The 24,288-nt window shown below is 58.6% G+C and overlaps 2 protein-coding genes across 9 annotated transcripts in view; both read right to left on the bottom strand.

Annotated features, from left to right (window-relative positions):
* The window catches only part of LOC102574445 (myosin-10), a 31,834-nt gene extending 17,128 nt beyond the window's left edge, over window positions 1-14,706 (bottom strand). The window contains exons 1-19 of one of the 8 annotated variants that reach the window (XM_019488027.2): window positions 14,495-14,706; window positions 11,269-11,658; window positions 9,070-9,226; window positions 8,692-8,719; window positions 8,256-8,358; window positions 7,737-7,766; window positions 6,925-6,945; window positions 6,547-6,639; window positions 6,239-6,302; window positions 6,025-6,123; window positions 5,213-5,356; window positions 4,797-4,892; window positions 4,405-4,523; window positions 4,092-4,244; window positions 3,328-3,501; window positions 2,723-2,896; window positions 2,184-2,298; window positions 759-952; window positions 195-316 (exon numbers count right to left, since the gene is read on the bottom strand). In XM_019488027.2, coding sequence (XP_019343572.1) covers window positions 195-316; window positions 759-952; window positions 2,184-2,298; window positions 2,723-2,896; window positions 3,328-3,501; window positions 4,092-4,244; window positions 4,405-4,523; window positions 4,797-4,892; window positions 5,213-5,356; window positions 6,025-6,123; window positions 6,239-6,302; window positions 6,547-6,639; window positions 6,925-6,945; window positions 7,737-7,766; window positions 8,256-8,358; window positions 8,692-8,719; window positions 9,070-9,226; window positions 11,269-11,616 — 2,234 coding nt within the window. In that variant the 5' untranslated portion in view covers window positions 11,617-11,658; window positions 14,495-14,706. Of the gene's footprint in view, window positions 1-194; window positions 317-758; window positions 953-2,183; window positions 2,299-2,722; window positions 2,897-3,327; window positions 3,502-4,091; window positions 4,245-4,404; window positions 4,524-4,796; window positions 4,893-5,212; window positions 5,357-6,024; window positions 6,124-6,238; window positions 6,303-6,546; window positions 6,640-6,924; window positions 6,946-7,736; window positions 7,767-8,255; window positions 8,359-8,691; window positions 8,720-9,069; window positions 9,227-11,268; window positions 12,808-12,860; window positions 13,103-14,494 lie in introns of those variants that run through there. The other 7 variants (XM_019488029.2, XM_059728489.1, XM_019488030.2 and 4 more) reach the window with 7 other exon arrangements.
* Window positions 14,707-20,662: 5,956 nt separating this feature from the next.
* Window positions 20,663-23,635, bottom strand: IZUMO3 (IZUMO family member 3). Its single transcript, XM_059729344.1, has 5 exons — window positions 23,416-23,635; window positions 23,227-23,301; window positions 22,158-22,247; window positions 21,577-21,657; window positions 20,663-20,757 (listed from the first exon to the last, which is right to left on the bottom strand). Exons 1-5 carry the CDS (start codon window positions 23,633-23,635, stop codon window positions 20,663-20,665), a joined length of 561 nt encoding a protein of 186 aa, XP_059585327.1.
* Between the last annotated feature and the right edge of the window lie 653 nt (window positions 23,636-24,288).

The raw sequence follows: 24,288 nt of genomic DNA, 5'->3' as shown, positions 1-24,288 counted from the left end.
GGTGGGTCAGGGTGGGATGCATACTGGGAAGGCGGGAGTGGCCGGGAAGGGCCAGGATACTGGGGCTAGATTGGCCTCTGGGGTTGATCCAAGACAGGGAGGGCTGGATTCATGGGTCTGTCCTAGGGTAGAGGGGCTGGCAGTCTGTCTGAGCAGAAGGTATCCTGGGGTGGGGAGGGGACCAGGGGCACTACCTCTGACGGAACTCCTGGAAGATGATGCGGTTGGGGAAGCCCTGACGGCAGATGCGGATGCCCTCCAGCACCCCATTGCAGCGCAGCTGGTCCAGCACTAGGTGGGGCTCCAGCTTCCCAGCCTGCTTGACAGCCCACCAGGGCAGGGACAGGGGTCAGTGCTGATGCCACAACACAGCCACCAGCATGCACCCACCAGCAGGGACACCCCTGCCCCTGCAGCAAGACCAGCCTCAAGTGGGAAACATGGTTTCACAACCATGAGCAACTATCCCCTCACTGCTGTGCGTGCACCACACTGCTGCAGCTTTTGCCATGGGAGCCCTTACACAGCCGCCCCCTAGGCATGCCCCCTTGTACATCCTAGCCCCAGGGTAGCACACCCTTTACCACCACCCAAAGGCTCTGGCTAACACCCTATCCCACATGCAACAGCTGATGCAGGTCCATCACACCCTACCCAGGTCAGGCCGGACCGGTGCAAGCAGGTCCCTGCCATCACCCTGTGCACTAGCGTGCTGCACATGCAGTGCCTGGCAGAGGAAGGGAGAGGACAGGACTCACCCGCTTCTCATGGTTGGGAATGATGCAGCGCACAAAGTTGGGGTTGGTGTTGCGCAGGGTGGACATGAGCTTGGAGAGCGACTCCTTGTAGAGCTGCCCCACAGTGCGGAACATACCCTTCTTGGTCTTGTAGGATGAGCCAAAGGCCATCTCGCCCATACCACTCACTTGGTCCAGCCCCACAATTCGGTCCACTGAGGAAGAGATGGAAGGGTCAGGGAGAATTAGAAAGGTCTCATACAGCACTCCCTGCTGCCCCCACCCCAATGCAGTGCCTGCCCCACAGCCCCAAGCACTCCCCACAGCCCCTCTGCCTTGCAACCCCCACAGTTACAACCCTCAGAGCACCCTCTTCTTGCATGAGCCCAAATGGATGGAGGATGAAAAGTGGTGCAGAGGGTTGACTGCAGGTCCCCCACCCTGTTGGCCTTCATGGGAGGTCAACTCTGACCCTGAGGCCTAGGCCATGCAAGCACCCCAGACCCCAAACACTGCCCTGGGGTTGCCTCACTCCTGCCCCAAGGTCAGGGTCCTGGCAGGGGGAGGAATGAAGTGATCATGGCAGTGGTGGTGGAGCATGGACGTACTTTCACCAGGGCCTGGGGGTGCCACAGCGTAGCTGTCAAAGAAATACACCTTCTGGATGTTCTGGATCTCTGGGGAGGCCAATGCCAAGGCCAGAGCAGGGCCAGGGGCAGGGGCAGGGAGAATGGACAAACAGAAGACACACAAGATGTTAAGGACAATAGAGACAAGAAAAGATGGACAGGCAGAGCCAGAGATAGGCAGACAGATGAGACAAGAAGCAGAAGGAGGGCAGGATGGCCAGGCCAGGATGGAAGCAGTGAAGCGAGGATTGGAGACAGCAGAAGAGCAAGGAGGTTAGTGCAGAGGCATTAACATTGCATGGGGGGTTGGTGGTTTTCAGTGGTAAGGGGGCAACCTTGCCAGGGGGGGAGAGGATCCCAGACCTGGTACATGTTTGGGAAGAGGGGGTGACCTCCATTATGGCCCCTGAGACAGGATGGTATATGGGTGGGGACAACAGCAAGGGGCAGGGCATGTCCACAGGGGCCTTGCTCTGGGGGTGTCTGTGCAAGGGAGTTGCCTCTCTGGGGGGTGGCCACAAGGGTTGTTGGGTTGAGGGAGATAACTGTGGATGGTTTCTGTTAGGGGAGACAGTGACTGCTGGGGAGGGCCATGGACATGGGAGAGCCTCTGGTGGGAGAGTCCATGCTGACAGGTCCCTGCTAGAGAGTAGCCAAAGGGTGTCAGAGGCAGGGTTCTCCCTTGGGACGCAGTGGCTACATGCTATCAGTAGGGGCACTGTCCTGTGGAGTGTCTGCTTGAGGACAACTGTGTAGAGTGTTTTTCATGGGTTCAAATGCCCCAGCCCCAACCCTGCCCAGCATCTCCAGGCCTCACCGTCCTTCCAGAGCTCAGCGGTAAAGCGGTCAGCACTCTGGTGGAGAAGTGTGGCCACATTGTCATTCAGGGGGTCCATGTTCTTCATCAGCCACTCATCTGCCTTGTAATCCACCTGTAGAGAGCAAAGGGTCAGCACTGGGACACACCCCAGCCCTGAACCTGGGGTTGGGGGCAGGGTGAAAGGAAGGAACCCCCAACACACACCCACTTGGCTACCTGGATGCCTGGGTTTGCTCCCAGCTGAGAAAGGGGAGCAGGGTCTGATGGGTTAGAGCAGGGAGGCTAGAAGCCAGCGCACCTGGGCTCTCTGCCAGTTGTGGGAGGAGTGGGGGATCTAGTAAGTTAGAGTTGGGGGGGGGGGGGCAGTGGCTAAGCATTCTTCTTTTCCTGTTGCAACAAGTGGCTGCAGTGAGATAACAATCCACTGGGGGGCAGCCTGCCATTAGAACAGTGCATGCACACACGCACACACACACACACGCGCGCACACACACACACACGCGCGCACACACACACACACACACACAAAAGCCCACCTTGCCAGCATAGTGGATGATGCAGAAGTCGGCCTTGTCACGCAGCTGTCGGGGCTTCTGGAACTTAGGGTGAGCACCTTGCTCCTGGATCACCTTCTCCACAAAGCTCTTGTCTGTAGCCTTTGGGAACCAGCACTCCTCATCCAACAGGGCTAGCACCCCAGGGGGGTTTGCCTACAAGAGACACTTTCACACGCTACCCTAGCATGCCAAACCCAAAGGGACCCATGCCGCCCACCACAGCACAGCATCTCCCACCCTTCTCTTCACAGCAGGACACTCCCTCCCTGCAACACAGTGCCCTGACTTCCTGTCCCACAGGGGCACCTTCTTACTCTTCCTACCCTAGGTCCATGACATGATGCCAACTGACCTCCTTCCCCACCTACCCTACTCCCTGTCCCATGGTACTCCCTGCCAAACACAGCACCCTGCTTTCTGCCTCACAGGGGCCCCCTCTTGATTCGCCATAGCCCAGCCCCACAGCACAGCGCCCCCTGCCCTTCACCACTAACACAGCATTCCTTGCCAAGCCCACACACCCTGCTTCCCACTGCACAGTACAGCAACCCCCATGACTGCCCCAAGCCTGCCCCACAGCACACCGGACGCTCAATGAGGTCGATGCAGGGCTGCAGATCGAGGCCAAAGTCAATAAAGTCCCAGGCGATGCCCTCACGCTGGTATTCCTCCTGCTCCAACACGAACATGGTGTGGTTGAAGAGCTGCTGCAGCTTCTCATTGGTGTAGTTGATGCACAGCTGCTCAAAGGAGTTCAGCTGCGGAGGGAGCACCACATGTTAGGGGTGCAACAACCACCAAATGGGAGGAAGGGTATATTCTACCTGGGGGTACTAAAAGAGCTATGGAGAGGGCTCACAGAGGGTTCTGGAGTGTATGAAGGTCTCTCAGGATCTGGGAGCCAGGACATGAGGGGTCTGCATAGTATACCAAGGTGCATGGAGTACACAAGGGAGTCCATGTGGTTTGAAGCCATATGGGCTGTGCTTCATGGGCTGTATGGGGCAGTCTGTGGAGTACCAGAGTGTCTAGGGGCCACAAGGGGACAAGGTGCATGCAGGTATCTGTGAGGGATTGGGGTGCATGAAGGGCCATGGGGCACAGCAGGGAGCATGTGGGTGTCTCCAAGCCAGGCAGGTAGCAGATGCTGGTAAAGGTAGGTGCTCGTGGATGGTGTTCCCAGGTGCAGAGGACACAGCAGGGTTCAGTAGGTGAGCAAGAGGCATCTAGATGCACAGAGTATCTGTGTGGTGTGGGGGAGTACAGGGGCACTAGGACATGAAGGGGTCACCAGTGGGATGGTGGGGATAGAGGACAGGGGGTACCCTACAGGATGTAGGGACCTCACCTGGAAGATCTCAAAGCCAGCAATATCAAGGATGCCAATGAAGGCAGCACCCTGGCGCTTGGTGCGGTCCAGTGCCCGGTTGATGCGGTGTACCAGCCAGCGGAAGAGTCGCTCATATGTGGCCTTGGCCAGAGCCTCAATGGCAAAGTCAGCCTGTGGGAGGGATGGTGGGACATGTGCTACACATGCTTCTCTTGCACCCTGGCCTCAGACCTGCCCCCCCACTGCCCTGCACCCTCCTTCCCTTGGCCCCAGAGCACCCCCTCAAGCCCTGCTGCCACCTCCAACCCCTCCAGCCCTGCCCAAGGCTCACCTGCTCTTTCGTCTGTGCCTTCTGTACATAGTCACGCCCCACCTTGATGCGGGGCATGAGGATGGCACGGGAGAACTCAGTCACATTGAGAGCCAGCAAGTGGCACAGCTTCTGGGCAGCTGGGGACACAGTGAACATCAGTGCCAGAGCACAGTGCCCCACAAACCCCCACCGCTGCCAGCTTTGCTGCATAGGGGAGCCAGCCAGCTCCTGCCCTAGAGGACAAGGCCCCTAGCCCCACCCTGAACCAACCAGTACCACTACCACCCTCCTCCCCCAGCTAGATTGGGGCTAGCAGCCCATGGAGAGGAAAGGCCTCTCTCTCCTTCCCCTGCTCCAGCCAGCCCCAACCTAAATCAGTGCCCCCAATCTATAACCATGCCCACCCATACCAGTGTTATCCGGCATGGAGGCCTGGTCTGAGTTACGCTCCTTGCGGAAGGCAATGTTCCCAAACTGCAGCACAGCTGACACCATCCGTAGCATACCTGAGGGGTGGGGGCCATGAGGGACACGTGCACCCCACCCACAGCCCCAGCCCCTATGCTTCACCCACACTCCCAGCCTGTCCTATGGCCCCACAGCCCGCACCACTCCATCCGATACCCCGACCACAAGCCTATAACTACAACCTGCCCCATGACTCCCCACCCTGTCTGAACCCCCAACCTAACCCACCTGCCTCAGGGCATCCTGCTCAGCCCCCTCTGCACCTCAAAGGGACCCTATGCAGTGCTTGCCCTCCTTGTATCCCTGACCTGGCCACCACCCTTGCACCATGGGCCCTGCCTGCGCCCCACAGACTCACTGTGAATCTCCTCATGAGAGAAGCCCATAATGCGCATGGACTCTAGCGTCTCCTGGAAGACCTCCCTGTCCTGCTGGCCCGGGATGGGCAGCACCCCATTGGACAAGAACCGGTACTGGCTGAATGGCTCCAGCAGCAGTTCCCCTGGGGAGACAGATTGGGTAAAACCATGCCCTGAGGCCTTGCGATGCCCCCCCCAGACTGAACACACGGGGCAGCTCCATGGCTGGCCTCCCTCCATACCGACCCCAACTCCATGGGATGGGACAGAGAACACTGCAACCAGTGTTTGCCACTGAGTCCAGATAGGGCTCATGGAGCCAGTGGGGAATCAGGCAGGAATCCTAGGAATCAAGGGAAAGTAGGACTGAAAGGGACCTCACAAAGTCATCTAGCCCAGCCCCCTGCTCAAGGAAGGCTCATCCCTGACTAAAGCATCCCAGCCAAGTATCTGTCCAACCTGCTCTTGAAAATTTCCAGAGATGGTGATTCCAGAACTTCCCTAGGTAGCCTGTTCCAATGCCTGACCATCCTCACAGTCAGGAAGTTCCTCCTAATCTCCAACCTAAATTTCCTTTGCTCCTAATCCTTTCCCCTACAACCACAGAGAAAAACCCAATCTCCATCCTCTCTGTAATCAGCCTTCAGGTATTTGAAAACTGGTATCAAGAGAAATGAGGCCTAGTGGTTACAGCAGGAGGTGGGGGGCCTGGAAAGCCAGAATGTCTAGGTCCTTTTTCAGCTCTGAAGATGAATAAAGTCTGGTGGATTAAGGCAAGACACCTGGGTTCCCTGGAGGCACAGGGCCATACCCTTCATGTGGTCGCCAGCCCCAGCCAGCAGCTGGTAGAAGATATGGAAGGTTCGCTCATCCTTAGCCTGGCGGATGGCACGCGATTTCTCCAACAGGTCTGAACCATATGCAGTCAGGGAAGGAGATGCAGAACCTGGGCCCAGCCTCCAAAACTCCCCCCTTCATGCACCCCAACAGCCCCGACCCCATGCCTTGCCCCACACAAAGGATACAAGTCTCAATGTTGGCTCCCACAATGTAGCCTGCAACGTCAAAATTGATCCGGATGAACTTGCCCTGGGGACAGAGGGACAAATGGGGCTGGCAAGGACTGGAAGAGCCTCTCACCCACCCCACAGCCAGGCATGCCTGTCCACCAGTGCAGCCTTGTAGCACCACCAAGCTGACCACACACCAGGCCAGTCCTCACACTCCCAGGTCCAGCAGCCAGCCCTGCCCCACCAAGCCTTCCATTTATAACCAGCCCTGCACCCTGGTTCCCCTCAGCTGGCAGCCTCTCCCCAGCAGAGGCCCCACTCACAAAGCGCGAGGAGTTGTCATTCTTCACGGTCTTGGCATTGCCAAAGGCCTCCAAGATGGGATTGGCCTGCAGCAGCTGCCGCTCCAGCTCACCCTAGGGACAGGTATAAATTGTCAACCCATCATGTGCAGCCTCCAGCTACTCCTGCCGTAACCAGAAGGGGGTGCTGTGGAGCAGGAGCACTGGCTGGGGCAGGCTGGGCAGCTCCTCACAGAGCACTGTGGGACTGGAGCACAGGCTGGAGGGGGTACCAGCTATCCCTGTCCTGGCCAGATGGGGGTGCTGCTTTACAGGCCAGAAGGTAGTTTTGAGTACAAACACTAGGAATACATGAGGAAGCAGCAGATGATGGGGTGGGCAAACACTGTAGCTACTCACGTAGGAGCCAGGGCTGGAGCTCTGGAGGGGATGCAGCACAGGGCACAAACAGGGGTGAGGGAACAGGCACCAACAGACACAGACAAAAACCAAAGGGTTAATCAGATCCATGCAGCACAAGGCACAGGGTTGGGAGGGGGGAGCACCCTGCTCCTGGGGCCCATACTCCCCTCTACCTCAGCATGAGTCACCTATCCACTGCCCCAACCCACCCTACCCACCCAGAGCTGTAAAGGAACCCAGCTGCCCTGGTTCCCAGCTGTCAGCTCTACCCCACCATGCCCCATCCCCTGCCCAAAGCCGAGAGGAAAACCAGGAGTCAAGGCTTCCAGCCCCCTGCTTCAACCCACTAAATTTCACTCCCTGCCCCAAGCTGCGATAGGACCCAGGAGTCCAGACTCATGCTCCCAGGGTGCAGAAGCCATTCCAAAAAGTTAATATGCTAGCTGTGGACAGCTATCACCTTCAAGCACTTAGAAGAGGCAGGGGAGCTGCCACAGGGAAGAAGCATCAGCTGTTATGTCTGCCCACTCCTACTAAGGAGTAAGTGAGCCAGACCACTGTTCCCTTAACCCTGAATGCAAGAGGCGGGCCAATGGCTCCAGTGACACCAGTGCACAGCCCCAACAGCTGTGAGGGAACACCTAATGCTGGTGTATTCACTCCCATCACAACTGCCCACATCCTCCAGCAAAAGAACCAAAGGGAACTGCATTGAAGCACCAACTCGGTGCAGTACCCCCAGGGTTGCCATGCAGGGGGAAGAAATGTGGAAAGACAAGGGCACCAGCATGCAGAGTGTGTCAACTTGCCTGGGTCTTCCCTGGGTTGGGAGTCTCCAGCTGGGGGCAGTGAGACACACAAGATGGGAGGTTACCACAAGAAGCAAGGGGTATCCCACTGTGCCCTGCTTCCACAACGGGTCAACATAGAGCTGGCTCTGAGATAGGGCATATCAGAGCTGATTATACAGGGACCTTTCATCTGGTGCTGAGATGAGGCCGCCTCTGGGGTGGAGCATGTCAAGTGCCAGTTAAACAGGGACTTTTAGCCCAGCACTGAGATGCTGCTGCCACCTGAAAAGGAATCTGGGTCTCCCAGTTCCCTTCCCCAGTTCTCGGTACTTTCTTGAACAGTCTACTGGGCTTTCCCCTGGGCTCCCCTCTCCAGGGTCAGCCAATTCCCAGGGTGACACATAGGGGACCATGAGGGGGCACCAGAAGCCAGACCCAGAGTATGAAGATGGGGGAGGGGGAGGAGTCACACCACACCACACATCCCCAGCTCCAGGCAGCATGCAGCCATGCCCAGGCAGACAGGTGGGCACTCACCGGGACACTGTGCTCCTTGCGGGCCTTGTGGGAAGAGGCAACATGGGCAAGGTACTGGATCACCTTCTTGGTGTTCTCCGTCTTGCCAGCTCCCGATTCTCCCCTGCAACAGCACACGGCTGCAGGCATGGGGGCAGCACAGCCCTCTTGGAGCCAAAGGGGTGTGTTTAGCCCAACCCTATAGCAGGCAGCCCCACATACGCAGATCCACAAGGCACCCAAGCCAGGGCCACAGTGCCCAACCTATGCTGTAGCCCACAACAACCATTCCCTACCAGCAGCCCATGACACCCACCACACAGCCTCACAGCGCCCAGCTCAAGCCACAGCATTTACTCCCCACCAAACCCCATGGCACACATGCACCCCCAGAGCCCCAACCACATGCCCCACTTGCCTCCCATTCAGATCAGCCCACGCCTAGCATAGCACTTACGTGCACAGAATGGACTGGTCCTCCCGGTCTGCAAGGGGACAGAAAAGGGGGTGATCAGGGGGCTGCAGACACTTTCCCAGCGGTGCCATTCATACCCTGCCCCCACCTCTGAACACACAGCTGGCTCAGTAGGCACTATAAAATTCAGACCCCATCCCAGCATTCATGGCACCAAGCAATACCAGCCACCATGGTCACCAAGGGGAAGCAGGGACAGTTATGTCTCCTTCTCTCCCACCAGGATGCAGAGGCCAATGTACACACCCCAGCAGGAGGCAGTAATGTACATGCATGCACACCTCCCTCCTCTGCCCCAAAAAGCCCCTCCTCCCCACTTCTACCACCAAGCTCCTCCCATGCCCCTCCTACAGTACCCACCTTGCAGCATGCTGCGGTAGGCAGCCTCAGAAATAGCGTAGATGTGGGGTGGCATCTCATGGCGCTTCTTGCCACGGTACATGTCCACAATCTGCTCCGTGTAGATGGGCAGCACCTTATACGGGTTGATCACCACGCAGAACAGCCCTGAGTATGTCTGCAGAGATAGGGCCATCACAACACAGCTTCATGGAGCAGCCAACCTGCTTGGGGAGGGGGCTGGGGTCTTGCAGGAACTAATGCAGGTGGGGAAATGGGAGCCAAGATATCTCGGTTGTAACTCAGCCATGGGATGGGAGTGAGGTCTGGCAATTAGAGCAGGAGGGCTGGGAGCCAGGATGCCAAGTTCTGTCCCAGTGCTGGTTCCACAGTGCTCCAATACAACTAAACTCCCTCAGAGCTAGGACAGAACCCAGGCATCCGGGTCCAAGTCTAGCCATGTGCTGAGTGTGCAGCTTGCAGTAGCTTAGTAATTATGGTGACTGCTCTGTACTTAACTGTGGGTAATTAAAGGCCCCAACAACAGCGGGCAGGCACCTCCCTCCCATGCCGGGCACAGTGCCGCAGCCAGCACAGCATGGTGGGAGGGGGAAGGGGAATCCATCCCCAGCCTTCCCATTCCATGCAGGGGACCAGGAGACCAGGGTGCTCTCCCAGCTCAGAGAGGGTGAATTAGAGCTGGGGGTGGTGGCTGAGAGCCAGGATGCCTATGTTCCTCTCAGAATTATCCAGGCCAGGGATGGGTAGCAGTGGGCCAATTAAACACTAATTGCCCCTTCCTCCACTTGGATGGGAGGTAGGTGGAAGTTACCCTGAGCATAGCCCAGACCCCACACTCTGGCCCAGGCAGAGATGCCCCCCTCCCCCCACCACAGTGTCCTGGTTCCGCCCCTCTGCCCTCATTACCAGCCCTGCCAACCATTAGGGCTTGGGTGCAAGCCAAGGGGCCCGGCACGGGGCTGGCGCAGCAGGCATGGGGGAGGGGAGGCATTCACAGGCCAGGACAGAACAGTGGAGCCCAGACACCTGGGTTCTCTCCCTCCTGAACCCAGCAGAGGAGTGCGAGTTAGGGAAGAGAAGGAGTCCTTGGTTCTGTCCCTGCTCTAGGAGGGGAGCAGGTCCTTCTAAGTTACACTGCTGGGGGTGGGGGCAGAGCCTGGGATCCTGGGTTTTATTCTGAATTGCCCTGGCCAAAGAGATTATATTCCTAGATGAAAAACCACCCACTCATGGGGCTTTCTGAGCCATGCGAGGAGTATTTGAGCACCTCCCAACAGGGGCTGGTCAGTGCCTAATACCAAAGTCAGGTTTATTTCTCAGGCCTGGCATAAGGGAGGGCTCTGATGGCTGGGGAAGCAGACTGCTGAGTGCCCCCCCCCCCCACACACACACCCCCCAGGAAGGAACCCCAGCCCCTGCTTTTCAGGGGTCTCCTGCTCCCAACTGGGATCCTGACACCATGGGATACTAAGCAGGGATCCCTGGTGGGAGACCTAGCTGGGTCAGGGGTCACCTTGGGGGCCTTTTCCCTCTCTGTGAGCCCAGACCCCTTAAATGTGACAGAAGGAGGGGGTACCTGTGCACTCACTCCTCCCCCACCCAGGTAGGCTTTCCTGCCCCCCCCCCATCCCCATGGTGCTGCCGCCACTGCCTCCATTCTGGCCAAACAGGTTGGGCCTGTCCAGCTGGAGTGCCGCCCAGCTCTGGCGCTGAGTCAGGCCTGCCCTGGGCTCCCCCACCTCGATACCCAGCAGAGCACAGCATGGCCCCAGGGCTCCCTACAACAGTGGCATATGCCTTGGTAACATACCCTGTGCTGGCCGGGCATGGACATGCCATCTGCCCCACTCCCTAGCAGCACCAGCACTAGCCTGGGGTGGGGGTAGGGGTGAGGAAGGGCCCTCTGTGAAGCCAGGACACCTGGATACTCCCTGTAACTCAGGAGCAGACTGGGATCTGGGAGGGTTAGAGAAGCATGGCTGGTATCCAGGACTCTTGGGATCTCTCCCACCTCTGGGAGAGGACTGGGGTCTGGTGGACAGCAGAAAAGGGCTGAGAGTGCAGATGCCTGGATTCTCCTCCTGCTTTTGAAGGAGAGTGGGGTCTAGTGATTAGAGCAAGGATGTCTGGGAGTCAGGATGCCTGGGTTCTAGTCCCCTGGAAAGGTGCAGATGGTAGGCACCGGGGTCATGCACTCACATAGATGAGACCAGAGTAGTAGCGATCCTTGAGGTTGTGCAGCACGGAAGCCTCATTAAGGCAGGTCAGCTCTGCCATATCCTCCACCTTGGCAAACTTGGGGGGGTTCATCCTCTGGACATCATGCTTGGGAACCCGGGCAGGGCGCCCTGTCTCAGTCAGCTCCACTAGAACCTCATCACCCTGTTCCTCACATAGACTGGCTGCCTCAAAACCATGCCGCTCTGAGGGCACCCACACCAGGCGCTTGGCCGTCCAGTCGGCCTGCGTGGCCAGGCCACCAACCCCACTGCGGTCTACAAACAGATAGCGCTCAGCCTCATCCTGTGGGGGCACCCGCATTGCCATGGCTCTGGCACCGGCTGCCCTCTGGCTGAGTCTTGACTGCAGCTGCAAGGAAATACAGGATAAGAGAAGCCTGGTGATAGAGTGACACCCCCAAAACCCCCCAGAAAGACTTCCATCTGCCCAGGCCCTAGGAGACCATGCAGAAACTGGCCAGCCCAGCCTCCCCCTGAGATTCCAGAGATCCAAGAAAATGCAACAACCCACCCAGGCCCTGGGAGTCCCCAGGAAAAGAGCTCACCCCCACCACCGGTCCAAAGGGAACCTACCACAACACACCTATTCCTAGAGACGATATGAAAACATCACAGCCCCCAGAAGAGCACATCATGACACCCCAGCCCCTAGAAATCCCATGGAAACAGCCCTACCTGCCCAGCCCCTGGAAGACCCTACCATACCACCCTAGCCTCCATGATACCTGACAGCCCCAGTGAAACCCTAGAGTAACACACCAGCCCACTAAGCAAAACCCTAGGTGCCAAAGCAGGTTCCCCAGAACAGCCATGACATCTATGAAAGCAAAGCACATCATAGATGACAGCTCCCAGCACATCAAGATCCTACAATAACCACCCAGTAGCAGGCTCCACAACACAGCTCCAGCCCCTGCCAACCCAGGGGGCCCAAACAACCCGTCTCCCCCAAAACCCTCCAACAAGACTCTGGCCCCCAAGATACCCTCCAACAAAGCTGCAGGCCCCCTGGAAACCTTCCACCAAGGTACCACCCCTCCATACCCTCAGAGAAGCCTCCTTCCACTAACATATCCGCTGCCCAGCACCCCTAGAGATCCTGCAATACCATGCCAGTCCCCGTGCCAGTTAGAGCGCAGGTGGAAGCCAGGACACTTGAGTTCTCTGTACTCTGCTCCCTCCATGCCCACTGGGCAGCAGGGTTGGGGGGGTACTTGCTGTTTACTTTCCAGTGCCCCGGTGCTAGCACTCTCCCTACCCCCACACCCAGGCAGGTCTCAGCCTGCCTGCAACCTACAGGTGCTGTAATGGGGAGGGGAACTGGGGCTCTGTTTGCCCTCAGGAAAACCAACACCTGGTTTCAGCAATGTGGGGGGCCTCCTCCCCACTCCCCACCTCACCACTGGCCAGTTCCTCCAGTGCCTAAGAATAGGGGGACCCAGTGCCAAGAGCAGCCTATGGACCAACCCCCCACCCCACTACCCTAGCTTGGGGGCACCCAGGAAGCCCCAGTGGGAGAGGTCCTTCCCAGCACTGCCCCCAGCCCCTCACCTGCAGACAGGGCTCCAGTGGTGGTAGTGGCAGCGGCAGCAGCACCGCGCGGGCGCAGAGCAAGCAGCTGGCAGGTCACCACCGCGTCACTGCCACTGATTGGGGAGGAGCCAGCAGGAGCTGCCGCTCACACAAGCCAGCATGCGGCAACTCCCCCCCCTCTCACCAGGGAGGGGAGAACACAGGAGTCCTGGCTCCAAGGCCCCTCCCTGCCCCAACTGACTACTACACCCCAATCCCTCCCAGACCTGGCACAGAATCTGGGCGCCCTGTCTCCCGGCTCCCAGCTCCCCCCTGCATCAAGCCACCAGACCCCACTCCCCTCCCAGACCTGGGCTAGGACCCAGGAATCCCAGCTGCCAAAGACAGGTCTATGCAATGTGCTTGAGCATGATTCAGCCCCTACGGGCACGTATGGCTCATCAAACACTAACAGCCCGAAACTGAAACAGAGGTGCTGTGGGACAGCCCAAAGCTGGGAGGCAGGGGGCTGCAGGTCATGGGTGAGGGATGCCGGCAGGACTGGGTAGGGGGCCCCTAGGACTGGGCTGGCAGGGCCTGTGAGCAGGACTGGGAGGTCTTTCCTCCCTGCCCACAGTTCCCTCACTGGAGTGCACCTCAGCTAGTGAGGCTGCCCCAGCCATCCCCCATCCTGCCTACCCAGAGGCCGGGACTGTCTCTTACATGCCCTAAAATGGAGAGGAGGAGTTAAGGCTCCACACCCTTTGGCCAGGACCCAGCACAGGTGGATCTGGCAGGGCAGAGAGCAAATTCCACAATCACCTGCTCCAGCCACTCCCTCTATGAACCACAGTGCGTACCCAGGCTTCCTCGCACCAGCCCCGTCAGCCTTGCTCTCATCACAGAGCTGGGGTGTAACCCAGGTGCCCCGGCTGCCAGACCCCTGCTCTAGTCTAGCCCACCAGACCCCACTGCCATACACTAGTGGCTACCGACCTTCTGGCCCTGCAGGTCAGAAAGGTGGCATGGGGTCAGTTCATGGGCCAGACCTGGCACAGGGATGGCACACGGGGTGGGCCAGTGGCTGCAACCCAGCATGCTGGCCCAGCCCCACGCACCAGATCCTGCTGGATGCCAGACAAACCCTGCGTGCTGACACAATCTAGCACTGGCCATGTTCTGTGCCCCACAGGGCTCCCCAAGGATCTGGAAATAAGGCACTAAAGGAGCAGCCGTTAGTGCTGCCACCGCTCCCCTGCCGCCAGATTTCCAGACGTCTGAGGAGCTCGGCGGGGGGGACGATGACACAGCTGCATGGGCTGGCAGCTGGGCACGCAGGGCCTGGCGTGCCCTCCCGCTCGCTCTCCTGCAGAGCGGTGCCCTTCTTCCCCAGCCCTGCCCTGCACCGCACACACCATAAAGCAAAGGTCCTCAACGCTCGCAGTGCCGTGCCGTGCCGTGCCCTGCCCTGCCTGCACCCGCAGCCAGCAGGAAGATCTGAGTGGCACCACATCCCCCGGAGCCAGGCACGGGGCCAGACGGGGCCTCCCTGGCAGCACGTCTGACCCTGCCGGGGGACACCCGCGCCCACCGCAAACCCCCGCGGCACAAGCCAGTCCCTGCCCCACAGCCCGGCCCAGGGGCTGCCCGGCACTGCCCGCCCCGCAGGTTACCTGAGCGGGGTCCCGGCCCCGGGGCAAAGGCGCCTCGGTCCCTTCAGACAGAGGACACCAGCGTGGGCAGCATGCGGGCCGTCAGCCCCCCCCGCTCGGGGGCGATTATTCAAATATCTGTAAATATATGCCAACGGATGCAAATGAGCGCTGCACAAGGGCGCCCTGAGGTTGAGGCCAGCGGCCTCCGGGGGTTGCGGGGGGGGGGGCAGAGCGCCCGGATGTGGCCCGCGCGCCCCCAGCCCCGCCCCGCCCCGCCCCGCCCCCGCCCCCGCCTGAGGTCCCTCAGCCTCGCCTGCGGGGGAGGAGTGCAGTGCCCTGGCCCCGCCCCCGAGGGGCTCTCACCAATGGCAGGGCGGCAGGCAGGGCCAGCGAGGCTGTGATAGGGGGAGGCGGGCTGACCACGCCTTCGGGGCAGGCGGGGGGAGGGGTTGCTTTGTGCGCGCGGTAGGGGCTCAATGGGCGTATTGTCCGGCCTACGGAGAGCCGCGCCGTCACGAGCGGGCAGGAGGCCCGGCACGGCACCGCGGGCACCCGCCCCTGGCAGAACTGGGGGGGAAACCCAGGCGTCCTGGCTCCAGCTCCCCCTCCCTTACTAGCCCACCAGCCTCCTTCCCCCCCCTTCCCCCACCCAGGGCTGGGAGGAAGCCCAGGTGTCGTGGCCCCCAGCCTCCCCCATTCGCCCACCAGGCCCGGTCCCTCACGCTTATGTTTACTTAACGTTTTATTTCCCGGTGGGACTTTGGATCTGTTTCCCTCCCAGGGCACGCAGAGGGGTGGCTAGCATAGGGTGCCCAGGGGGCTCTGGGAGATGCCCACCCATGGTGCTAGAGGTCCTCTGGGCAGGAAAGTCCCCTTCCAGCACTGTGAGACTTCGGCATCTTCCCCATCTTTGCCCTCTTGCTCCTCTCCCTGGATGGTGTAGCATAACAACAGGAGTCACCATCTCTGCTAAACTCAATCCGCACTCCTTTCCCATGGCTCCACCTAAGGCCGGTTGAGTTTGGCATTGGTTTATAAACACTTTTGGAGCCAATCTGTTTCACACATCTTCCCGGTGTGCTTGTTAGTGTTTTTACCAGTGCATGTTCACATGCATCTCACCTGGATAGCTGGTCTAGCCCAGCTCACAGGGATTGCATCCACTTTCTTGTGGGGAGGACTGACCCTGGTGCTAGGGTGGTCATTGTAGAGGGCATTCTGGTTTTCTGCTACTCTTGTCTTCTGTCCTCTATTGATACAAAACCCGACACCTTTATGTCCTCTTTTTCTCTTCAAGAGAAAAATAGAGGACATAAAGGCATCGGGTTTTGTATCAAGAGAGGACAGAGGACAACCAGACTGTCCTCTATGATGGCCACCTTACCTGGTGCCCCTTGGCCCCTGAAACTCAGCAAGCAGGAAATCTACAGGCATGTGTTGGTCTCCCCACCCCAGAGGAAAACCACTTGGGGCATCTCATCACCTGCTCCCCACAGGTGCTTCGCAGGGCAAGTTTCAACCCTGAAACAGATCAAAACATCTCCAGCTGTCTTCCCTGTTTGCTTGGCAGTTGTACTACATGGGTCTGGAGACCCAACTCTCCTCCCCTCCTCTGCCATGTGGCCATGCCCACTTGCACCCTCAGGGTCCCTTACCACAATTGTCAAACGGGTCCCTAGGATACAGAATCTTTAAGAGAAGGATATTGTTGCCAGCCTGAGTATTGCCCGGTGCAGGTGAGGCCCTGATCCTGGACCTAACAACCGCCAGCAGTGCTGGTTCAAAGGGCCCCTGATCCCTCAAGGTCCTGGGACAGAACTCCATGGGACTGGACCCCACTCCTGACCCCAGGGCCCTGGTCAGCACCTGGTGTGAGAGGGGCCACAATCCCAGACCAAAGAGCCCTGAGCAGTGCCCAGTACAGAGATACGCCCCCTCCCCCCAACACCCTCCTCCTCCCCCCCACAGTCCTAACATGGGAGGGCCTCAAACATGACCATGAAGGCCTTGGGTAGGGTCATGCACAAAAGGGCCCTATCCCAACCCCAAAAGCCCTAGACATCCAGTATGAAGGGGCCCCCAATCTGGCCACAGGGGCCATTGATTATGCCTGGTATAAAGGGGAGCCCTCATCCTAGCCCCAGAAGCCCTAGGCAGTGCCTGGCATGTGGAGCCCCTTATTCCTGACACAAGAGCCCTAGGCATTATCCAGTGTGAGAGGTCCCTAATTCATGCCCACAGGCCACAGGTAGCATCCGGTGCATGGGGGCTCCTGATCCCTGCCCCAAGGGCCCTGGGCACTCCTCAGTATGAGGGGAGCTCAAAATGCTGGACTTATGGGCCCTGGACAGTGTTTAGCATGGCAGGGAGGGGCAGATCAGAGCCTAAAGTGCTGTGGGCTCCAACTGGCAAGATGTAGGCCCCCTATCAAGATCCAAGGCACTGGACAATGAGTAGTGCAAGGGGAGGGGGGGGCACAACCCTTCACTGCTAGGGCCCTGAGCATGCTTGGCATGTAGGGCCCCCGGAACATGCTACAAACAGGGGGATGGGGGGGACCAGTGCTGGCCTCAAGGGCCCTGGGCAGCTCCTGGCATAACGGTGCCCTGAGATTCCAGTCTAAAGGGCCCTGGGTGGCACCTGGTATGGTTTCAGACCTAAGAGCCCTAGGCATTGCTTGGCACAAGGGAAGCCCCAATCCAAACCAAAAGAGATCTGGGCAGCGCCGGGTGTGAGGGGGTCCCCCCAGTCTGAGCTGAAAGGGCATGGGCAGTGCCCAGGGCAAGGTGACCCCCAACCCCAGCCAAAAGGGCTCTGAGCAGCACCTCATATAAGGGATCCCCTGATACCAGCCAAAAGGGATCTGGGCAGTGCCTAGCATTAAGGGACCTCCAGTGCTGGTTCTAAGGGCCCTGAGCAACACATGGCATGAGAGGAGTGAGGGAGACCCTGGTCCCAGGGTAACAGAGCCTGACAAATACCTAAGACAAGAGGTTTCCCAAATCACAGCCCCAAGGTACCTGTGCAGCTGCTGGAGTAAGGGCAGCCCTTATCACAACTCTGAGAGCAGTGTTTGACCTGGGGGTGAGGGGCACAATCCCAGGGCTGGTCCATGCTTGGCAAGAAGGGCCTCCCAATCCTGGCTCCAAGGGCCCTGGGCAGCACTTGGCACGAGGGGGTCCCAATCCCATCACTAAGGGCCCCAGCCAGCACCTTGCAAGGTAGGACCCCAATTCCAGCACAATTTTTTTGCAATGCCTGTTGTTTGCAGGTACACTGTGTGCCATACCCCTATTGAGGAGGAAAGAGCAATAAATCTGTAACAACCCCTTCCTGCTCAGAACAGCCCCACAGGCCTACCTACCTCAGCATCCTGCCCTGTCTCTGACTCATGGCCCACCTCCCCTGTGTCACATCTGGTGCTGGGCAGCACTGTGAAGTCACACCTTGCCAGGGTTCTGCCTTCCACTGCCATGCTATGCCTGCTGCTTTGGGCTGGGCTGCTGACTGTGGGCACCCACAGCTGCCTGCAGTGTGATGCTGATGTGAGGGGGGCTCTGGCAGCTCTGCGCACTGGGCTGGTGCCCCGGCAGATCCACGACAGCCGGTTGCGTGCCCGTGCCCAGGCCCTGCTGCGTGGCATGGAGGGTGACTTCTTCCGGCACTATGCTACCAGCCAGTTTGCGGGTGTGGCAGGTACAGATGAGGGCAGGGTCTGCCATAGGGAATCCAGGAAAAGAGTCACAACAGCCTAACAGTATCCCCATTAGGTGCCCAGCCCTCACAACCTCACCTACAGAACAGGCTCTGATTAGAGCACTCAGAGTGGTTCAGAGGCCTCTTCCAGACATGTGGGTTCTACCCCAGACCAAGCAGGAGAGAGGCCTGGAGATTATATTCAGGGGACTGGAAGCCAGGATGCCCGGGTGCCACCCTGAGTGCTGACACTCTGGGCTCTTGGATAACTGTATTCAAGTGTTTCTGGGTCATGGGTGCGACATGCCATGAGGGATGGGGCAAGGGTTGGGTGAGGGTGCCATGCTCAAAGATGTAAGACAGAAGGGGTTGCCATGTCATGGGAAATAGGGCAGGGGTGCGATGATGGAAGGAAGGGGAAGCAACCTGGATCGTGTCCTGGTGCTGTGGGGGTGGGGGTTCTGGATCATGTACTAGTGTTCCCCCTCCCCTGCAGCTCTGAACCAAGTGAATGCCCTGATTCACTCAGTCAGACAGACCACAGCTGCCCTGGCCCAGAGCCCCTTGACAGGTGAGGACCCGGCCCCACAGCACCCTGTGCTAGGGCAGGAGCAACTAGGAGCTCCCCAGCCCAGCCAGCACTCCTGCCCCAATTCACCCCCCACCTCATCCTCAGACCAGGCACTGCTAGATGAGCTGGTGGAGTACCGGAGGAAAACAACACTGGAGCTGAAATCAGCACTTCAGGAGCATCAGGAGAAAGGTTCCCAACCCCCCTGGGCTCTCCCCCAGCTGCACCCTGCCCCACCCCTGTGCCTGCTCTGAGCAACCACCAATCTCTCATTCTCTCACTCTGCAGCTTGTGACCCTGAGAAGTGTGGTAAGAACAACAGACATCAATGTCGGGGAGCAGAGTCAGCCTCCCCCCAGTCAGTGCCCAGGAGAGCACAGGCTGCTGTGGGGCAGGCAGAGATGGAGCTGGGGTTGCTCTCTCCCTGTTGCAGACTGGCTCCGGTACAATGTGTTTGACTGTAAATCGTGTGTCAAGGTCAAGGCTGTTTGCCTCCAGAGAAGCAGCTGCCTTGGTAGGTGGGATGCTGGGCAGGTTGGTGAGAGGGGCAGGGGGTGCTGGGTTATTTGGGGAGCAGTGTGGATGCCCATCCAAGCCGGTGTCCTGGAGCCTCCATGAGCCAATATGCCTGTCAGCAGGGGCACAAGACTGGTAGGTGCTGGCACCAGCAGGGGGCAGCAGTGGGCTACTGACAGTTCATAAATCCCATTCCTTGTCCCAATCCCTGCAGTGGACTCCCAGGAGCGACTCTCTTTGAGGTACAAGCCCCAGGCTCCGGGCCCAGACATCGCCCGCACTGGCGTCTCCCTGGTGCTCATCATGAGTGCTGTGCTCCTTCTGGCATTGGTCATTGGGTGAGTGAGAACAGGACTAACACCCCACCGCAGAGATGGCTGTATCTCAGCACCGGGTGGGGAGGGTTTCTGTATAACCAACCTCTAACACATCCCACCCCAAAGGCTGCTGCATCTGAGCACTAGGCAAGGGGTCCTGTATATGTTCAGTCCCCAGCAGTCAGTCCATCTGACTTGGTCACTCTTCCCCACAGAAACATCAAGTACTGGAGGACCAGGCTGCTAACGAGTCTCCAGAGCTGATGCTGGGACCCTACAGGGAGGGGACAGGCTGGGGGAACAGAAAGCAAGATCCACCGCTCAGCTCTGGGCAGAGCTCTACTATGGACATCCCCCCCCCCCCCCGACCCCCGACCCTGCTTTACCCAGTTGGAAATTCAAGGGGGAAACCCACCTTCTGCTATCAACTATCCTGCTGGCTTCTGTGCCCTACCTGGAGGCTCTGTGCCCTGTCCTCCAGGCATGCCTAGTGGCATAGTCCAGCTCCCAGCCCATCTGCACCAAACTCCTCTTCTTCCCAATAAGGACCACTCTGTGTTTACAAACTGCACCTGTTCTTTATGTCCACAACACTGAGGCTGGGGGGAGGTGGGGAGGGCTGGGCCCCTGCCCACCTCTGCTTCCGGGTCTGATGCCAACTGATGCCGACAGTCCCTGGATCCCTGATCCACAACAGCTCCAGCCTTCAGGCCCACTAGGCCTGTTTCCACGTACGCCAGCGGAGCCGCCAGCACACACAGTACCTGGGAGAAAAGAAGTCAGCACCTGCCCTGCCTTCAGATGCCTGGGTCCTACCCAGTACAGGGAGGCGAGTGAGGTCTTATGGATTAGTGAAGGGGGTAGCTGAAAGCCCGAACTCCTGGGTTCTCTCCTGGTCTGGCAGGGGAGTAGGGTCTGGTGTGGAGGGCAGCGTATCTGTGTGTCCAAGTGCAGGGGAGGGGCCACCCTCCTCTCAGGAATGGTGCTGAGGCCAGTGGAGTTCAGGGCACCAGCCCAGCCAGACTCTTGTGAGGTGTCTAAAGGGGCTCTTTTGGATGGGGAGGGGGGGCACACGGGGAGGGTGACTCACAGCAGAGTGCCTGACCCCAGAAGCACGCATTCGCACACCAAGAAGAGGTACAGAATGATTTCCTTCCGTTCGACCTCCCTCTTGTCCTCCTCTGCAGAGAACAGTGTTGAGCCAGAGTCCCACAGTGCAGGACCCACCCACACCCAGAGCCAGCTGCATCTTAACGCCAGGCAGCTGAGATGAGCCATCCCCAACAACCCCACCCCAGAGGTGGCTACATTTCTGTGCTAAGCAGGGTGTTTCTGGATAATCAATTCCCAGTGTAAGCATCCCAGAGGCACTCATATCTTCATAGTTTCATAGTTGTTAGGGGCTGGAAGGGACCTTACAGATCATTGGCGATGTGTAGGGGTTGCACATGAGTGCAAGTGCACCCCCTGAAATTGGCTGTGCACCCCCTGGAAGTGCCAGCTGTGAAACCAGAAGTTCTGGCAGAAGTGCATTTCAAGTTTCACCGCTGGTGGTTCTGGGCTTGGCGATCAGCCGCTAGGGGATCTCCCACCCCATACCTCCCATCGGCATTCTGGTGAACCCCCAGACTCGGGAGGCACCAGTCGCCCATGTTACAGATCATCAGGTCCAGCCCCCCTGCACCTGGGCAGGAAAGACTGCTGGGATGAAAAGACCCCAGCAAGATGGGTGTCAAGACGTTTTTTGAAGATTGCTAGGGTGGATGACCGTATCACCTCTGGGGGGAAACTGTTCCAAACCCTCAGCACTTGGTTTGTAAAGTTTTTCCTTCTGTCTAGCCTGAAGCAATCTTCAATCAGCTTGTGCCCATTATTTCTTGTCCTCCCCTGGGGAGCCTTGGTGAATCTTAATGCCAAAAAAGAGGTCCCTGTGTAAACAGCTTCTGCCATGCCTCACCCCACAGGCTGCCACATAGCTCTGCCCCCATCCCTGTGGGTACCTCCACACAGCTCCCCACTGAAGCACTGGGCGTTGATGCGCAGACACGTCCAGCAGTCCAGGACTGGCCCTTCGGTCATAGCTGGGATAGTAATGGGGCCCAGGTCAGAAACAGACAACACCTGGCACTGGGCCTGATCTGGCCCCATGGTGGGGCACTGCCTCATTCAGGATGTGGGGAAGGGGCAGGGGCCTGACCCCTGAGTTGGGGTCCCTAGGCTGGGATGGGGAGGATTGTCACTCACTGCAATCCTCTGAGCAGGCTGGAAAGAAGCAAAGACAGAGATACCATCAGTGCCCCCAGCCTTCTCCAGCCCCCACAGCACTTGTAGCCCTTCTTCCCACAGCCTCCCAGCCTTCCTAGGGAGCTCCTGGAAGCGGAAGATCAGTGAGTGCTGACTCATGGGCCTCTCTTCCCAGAATAGGACAGCTGCCATGGGAGGAGGATGCAGCTAAACCTCTGCCCAGAGATGGGGTAGCTCCCCGCAGAGAGAGGAGGGCCCTGGCCTTTCCCTGGGTCGCTGTCACCAAGGGGGGGGGGGAGGGGGTTGTAGACTCTCTCAAGATGGTCCAGCATATTACCAAGGTTGGCAAATCTCTCAAGGGCACCATGCAGGCTGGACAGGAGCGAATCACGCTGCTGGGCCAGAGCCAGCTGCAGCAAGTTCACCCCTGTGGGAAGGATAGACAGAAAGACTGGGTGGGGGGCAGGGACAGACCAAAAAGGGGTGCAGTGGCAGTCGTACCCCCTTTCAGAGCACACCATGGGAGCAGCAGCTGGTGACTTTTTTAAGTCCCCGAATCAGGTAAGAATTCCAGCCCCACCACCTTCCCCTCCATGCTTAGCAGCACATTCTGTCCCCTGTCTTTTCCCCTCCCCCACCCACTTTTGCCACTGCGTCTACTGTGTTCAGCTGTCACAGGCAGGGGAACAGCTCCAGAGCTGCTCCTGCCCCACTCCAGCTGGGTTGCAGGTGGGCCAGACTCAGTCAGGGACAGCAGCAGCCATGGGAGAGTTCCTCTTCTCTGCCCTGTTTCCCTGAGGCTTCTCTGCCAGTCTGGAAACAGGCTCAGGGTGGGAGAACCTGCCTGCCTGCCACTACCACTGTCCCCAACTGAGCCTGGCACTGCTGAGCATGGAGGGGAAGAGAGATGGTGCTAAGAGCCAGGGAAGAGATTTTTACTTGATTCAGGGACTTAAAAATGTTCCTGGCTGCTTCTCCTGTGGTAAGATCTGGCCATCCCAAGGTAGGGAGAAGAAGCTGGAAGTAAGGGTGCAGCCACCCCTCCAGCACCAGTTGCTGCTCAGGCCTCTGCCCTCCTCCCCTCCCCAGCTTTTACCCATGGCTAGAGAGACAGACAGGTTGGGATAGGGGCAGTCAGTTCCATATGGTTGCAAGGGGGTAGGGCCCACAGCCCTGTACAGAGCCCAGGCTGAACCCGGATGCTGGCAGAGGTGGGGGTGGGGAAGTGGACAGAACAGCCACCCCACCCCACCTCTAACATGAGGGGTCCTCCTGGACAGTCTGCCCACAGCACCCCCATGCACCTACCTCACCTGCCCGCCCCTCTACAGAAACTCCCCAGCAAGCCCACCCACTCCCCAGCCAGGTTCCAATGCTTCCAAGTCCTATCCAACCCTCCGCCCCACCTTTCCAGGGCTCTTCCTTGACACCTTTCAGCCACGTGGTCAAAGCAGACTTCAGAGACTGAACCCCTCGGACATCTGCAACAGAGACCAGAGTTAAAAGGCAGCCCCTAGCCCAGCTGATGCCCCTCGCTTATGCCCCACAGATCCCAGCCCAGCCTGGTATCTGGCCATTGCCAAGGCAGAGCCCACCCAGCACACGGTGCTGCTTCTCGCGGAGGTGGAGGGTGTAGAGCTGGGTGAAAGCCTCAATGTGGTGCTGGATCAGGGTGTCCCGCTGCGGTACCGTGGGTGGCACCACCTCCCCCAACAGCGCCTCCAAGGCCTCCAGGAAGCTTCGGTCACAGTGGAGGCAGCTCCCTGCCTCTTGGAGGCAAAGGACAATCAGGAGCAGCAGCAGGGCACAGGGCATCCCCACAGCCACACCTTCCCATGGGATTGGTGGGCATCTGTGACCTCAGTGATGTCACAAAGATGGGGTACATCTTATCTGGGGTCAGGAGGATGTGATGTCAAAGATGTCAGAGGCAGAGGAGCCATGTTTAGAAAGGAGTGGCTTCAGCACAGGAAGTGAAGTCAAAGGCTGAAGGTGAGGGTTGGAATGACTGGGATGAAGACGGTAAGTGATGTCACAAGCAGAAGAGGGCTAAAGAAGAACTGGAAATGATGGCAGAGCATACTGATGTCACAAGCAGAGAAGCAGCCCCCTACATGAACAGGAAAGACATCCAGGGTCAGACGACCCCAGCCAGGTGACCGTCCAGTCTTCTCTTGAAGACCTCTAGGGTAGATGACTGCGCCACCTCTGGGGGGAACTTGTTCCATAGTCTGGACACCCTAGTTGTGAAGAAGTTTTTCCTAATGTTCAGCCTGAAACTATCTTCCAGGAGTTTGTGGCCGTTGTTCCTAATTTTCCCCCAGGGCACCCTGATGAACAGTTGTTCACTGAGCCCCTGATGTACACCTCTGATATATCAGTAAGCTGTTCTCAGGTCCCCTCTCAGCCTTCTTTTCTTTAGGCTGAAGAGTCCGAGATCCCTCAGCCTCTCCTCATATGGCTTGCCA

The sequence above is a fragment of the Alligator mississippiensis genome, chromosome 5, assembly GCF_030867095.1.
Source record: "Alligator mississippiensis isolate rAllMis1 chromosome 5, rAllMis1, whole genome shotgun sequence".
In the NCBI taxonomy this organism is placed as follows: Eukaryota; Metazoa; Chordata; order Crocodylia; family Alligatoridae; genus Alligator; species Alligator mississippiensis.
The sequence above is the reverse complement of the archived record's forward strand: the minus strand, read 5'-3'. Positions and strand labels throughout refer to the sequence as shown.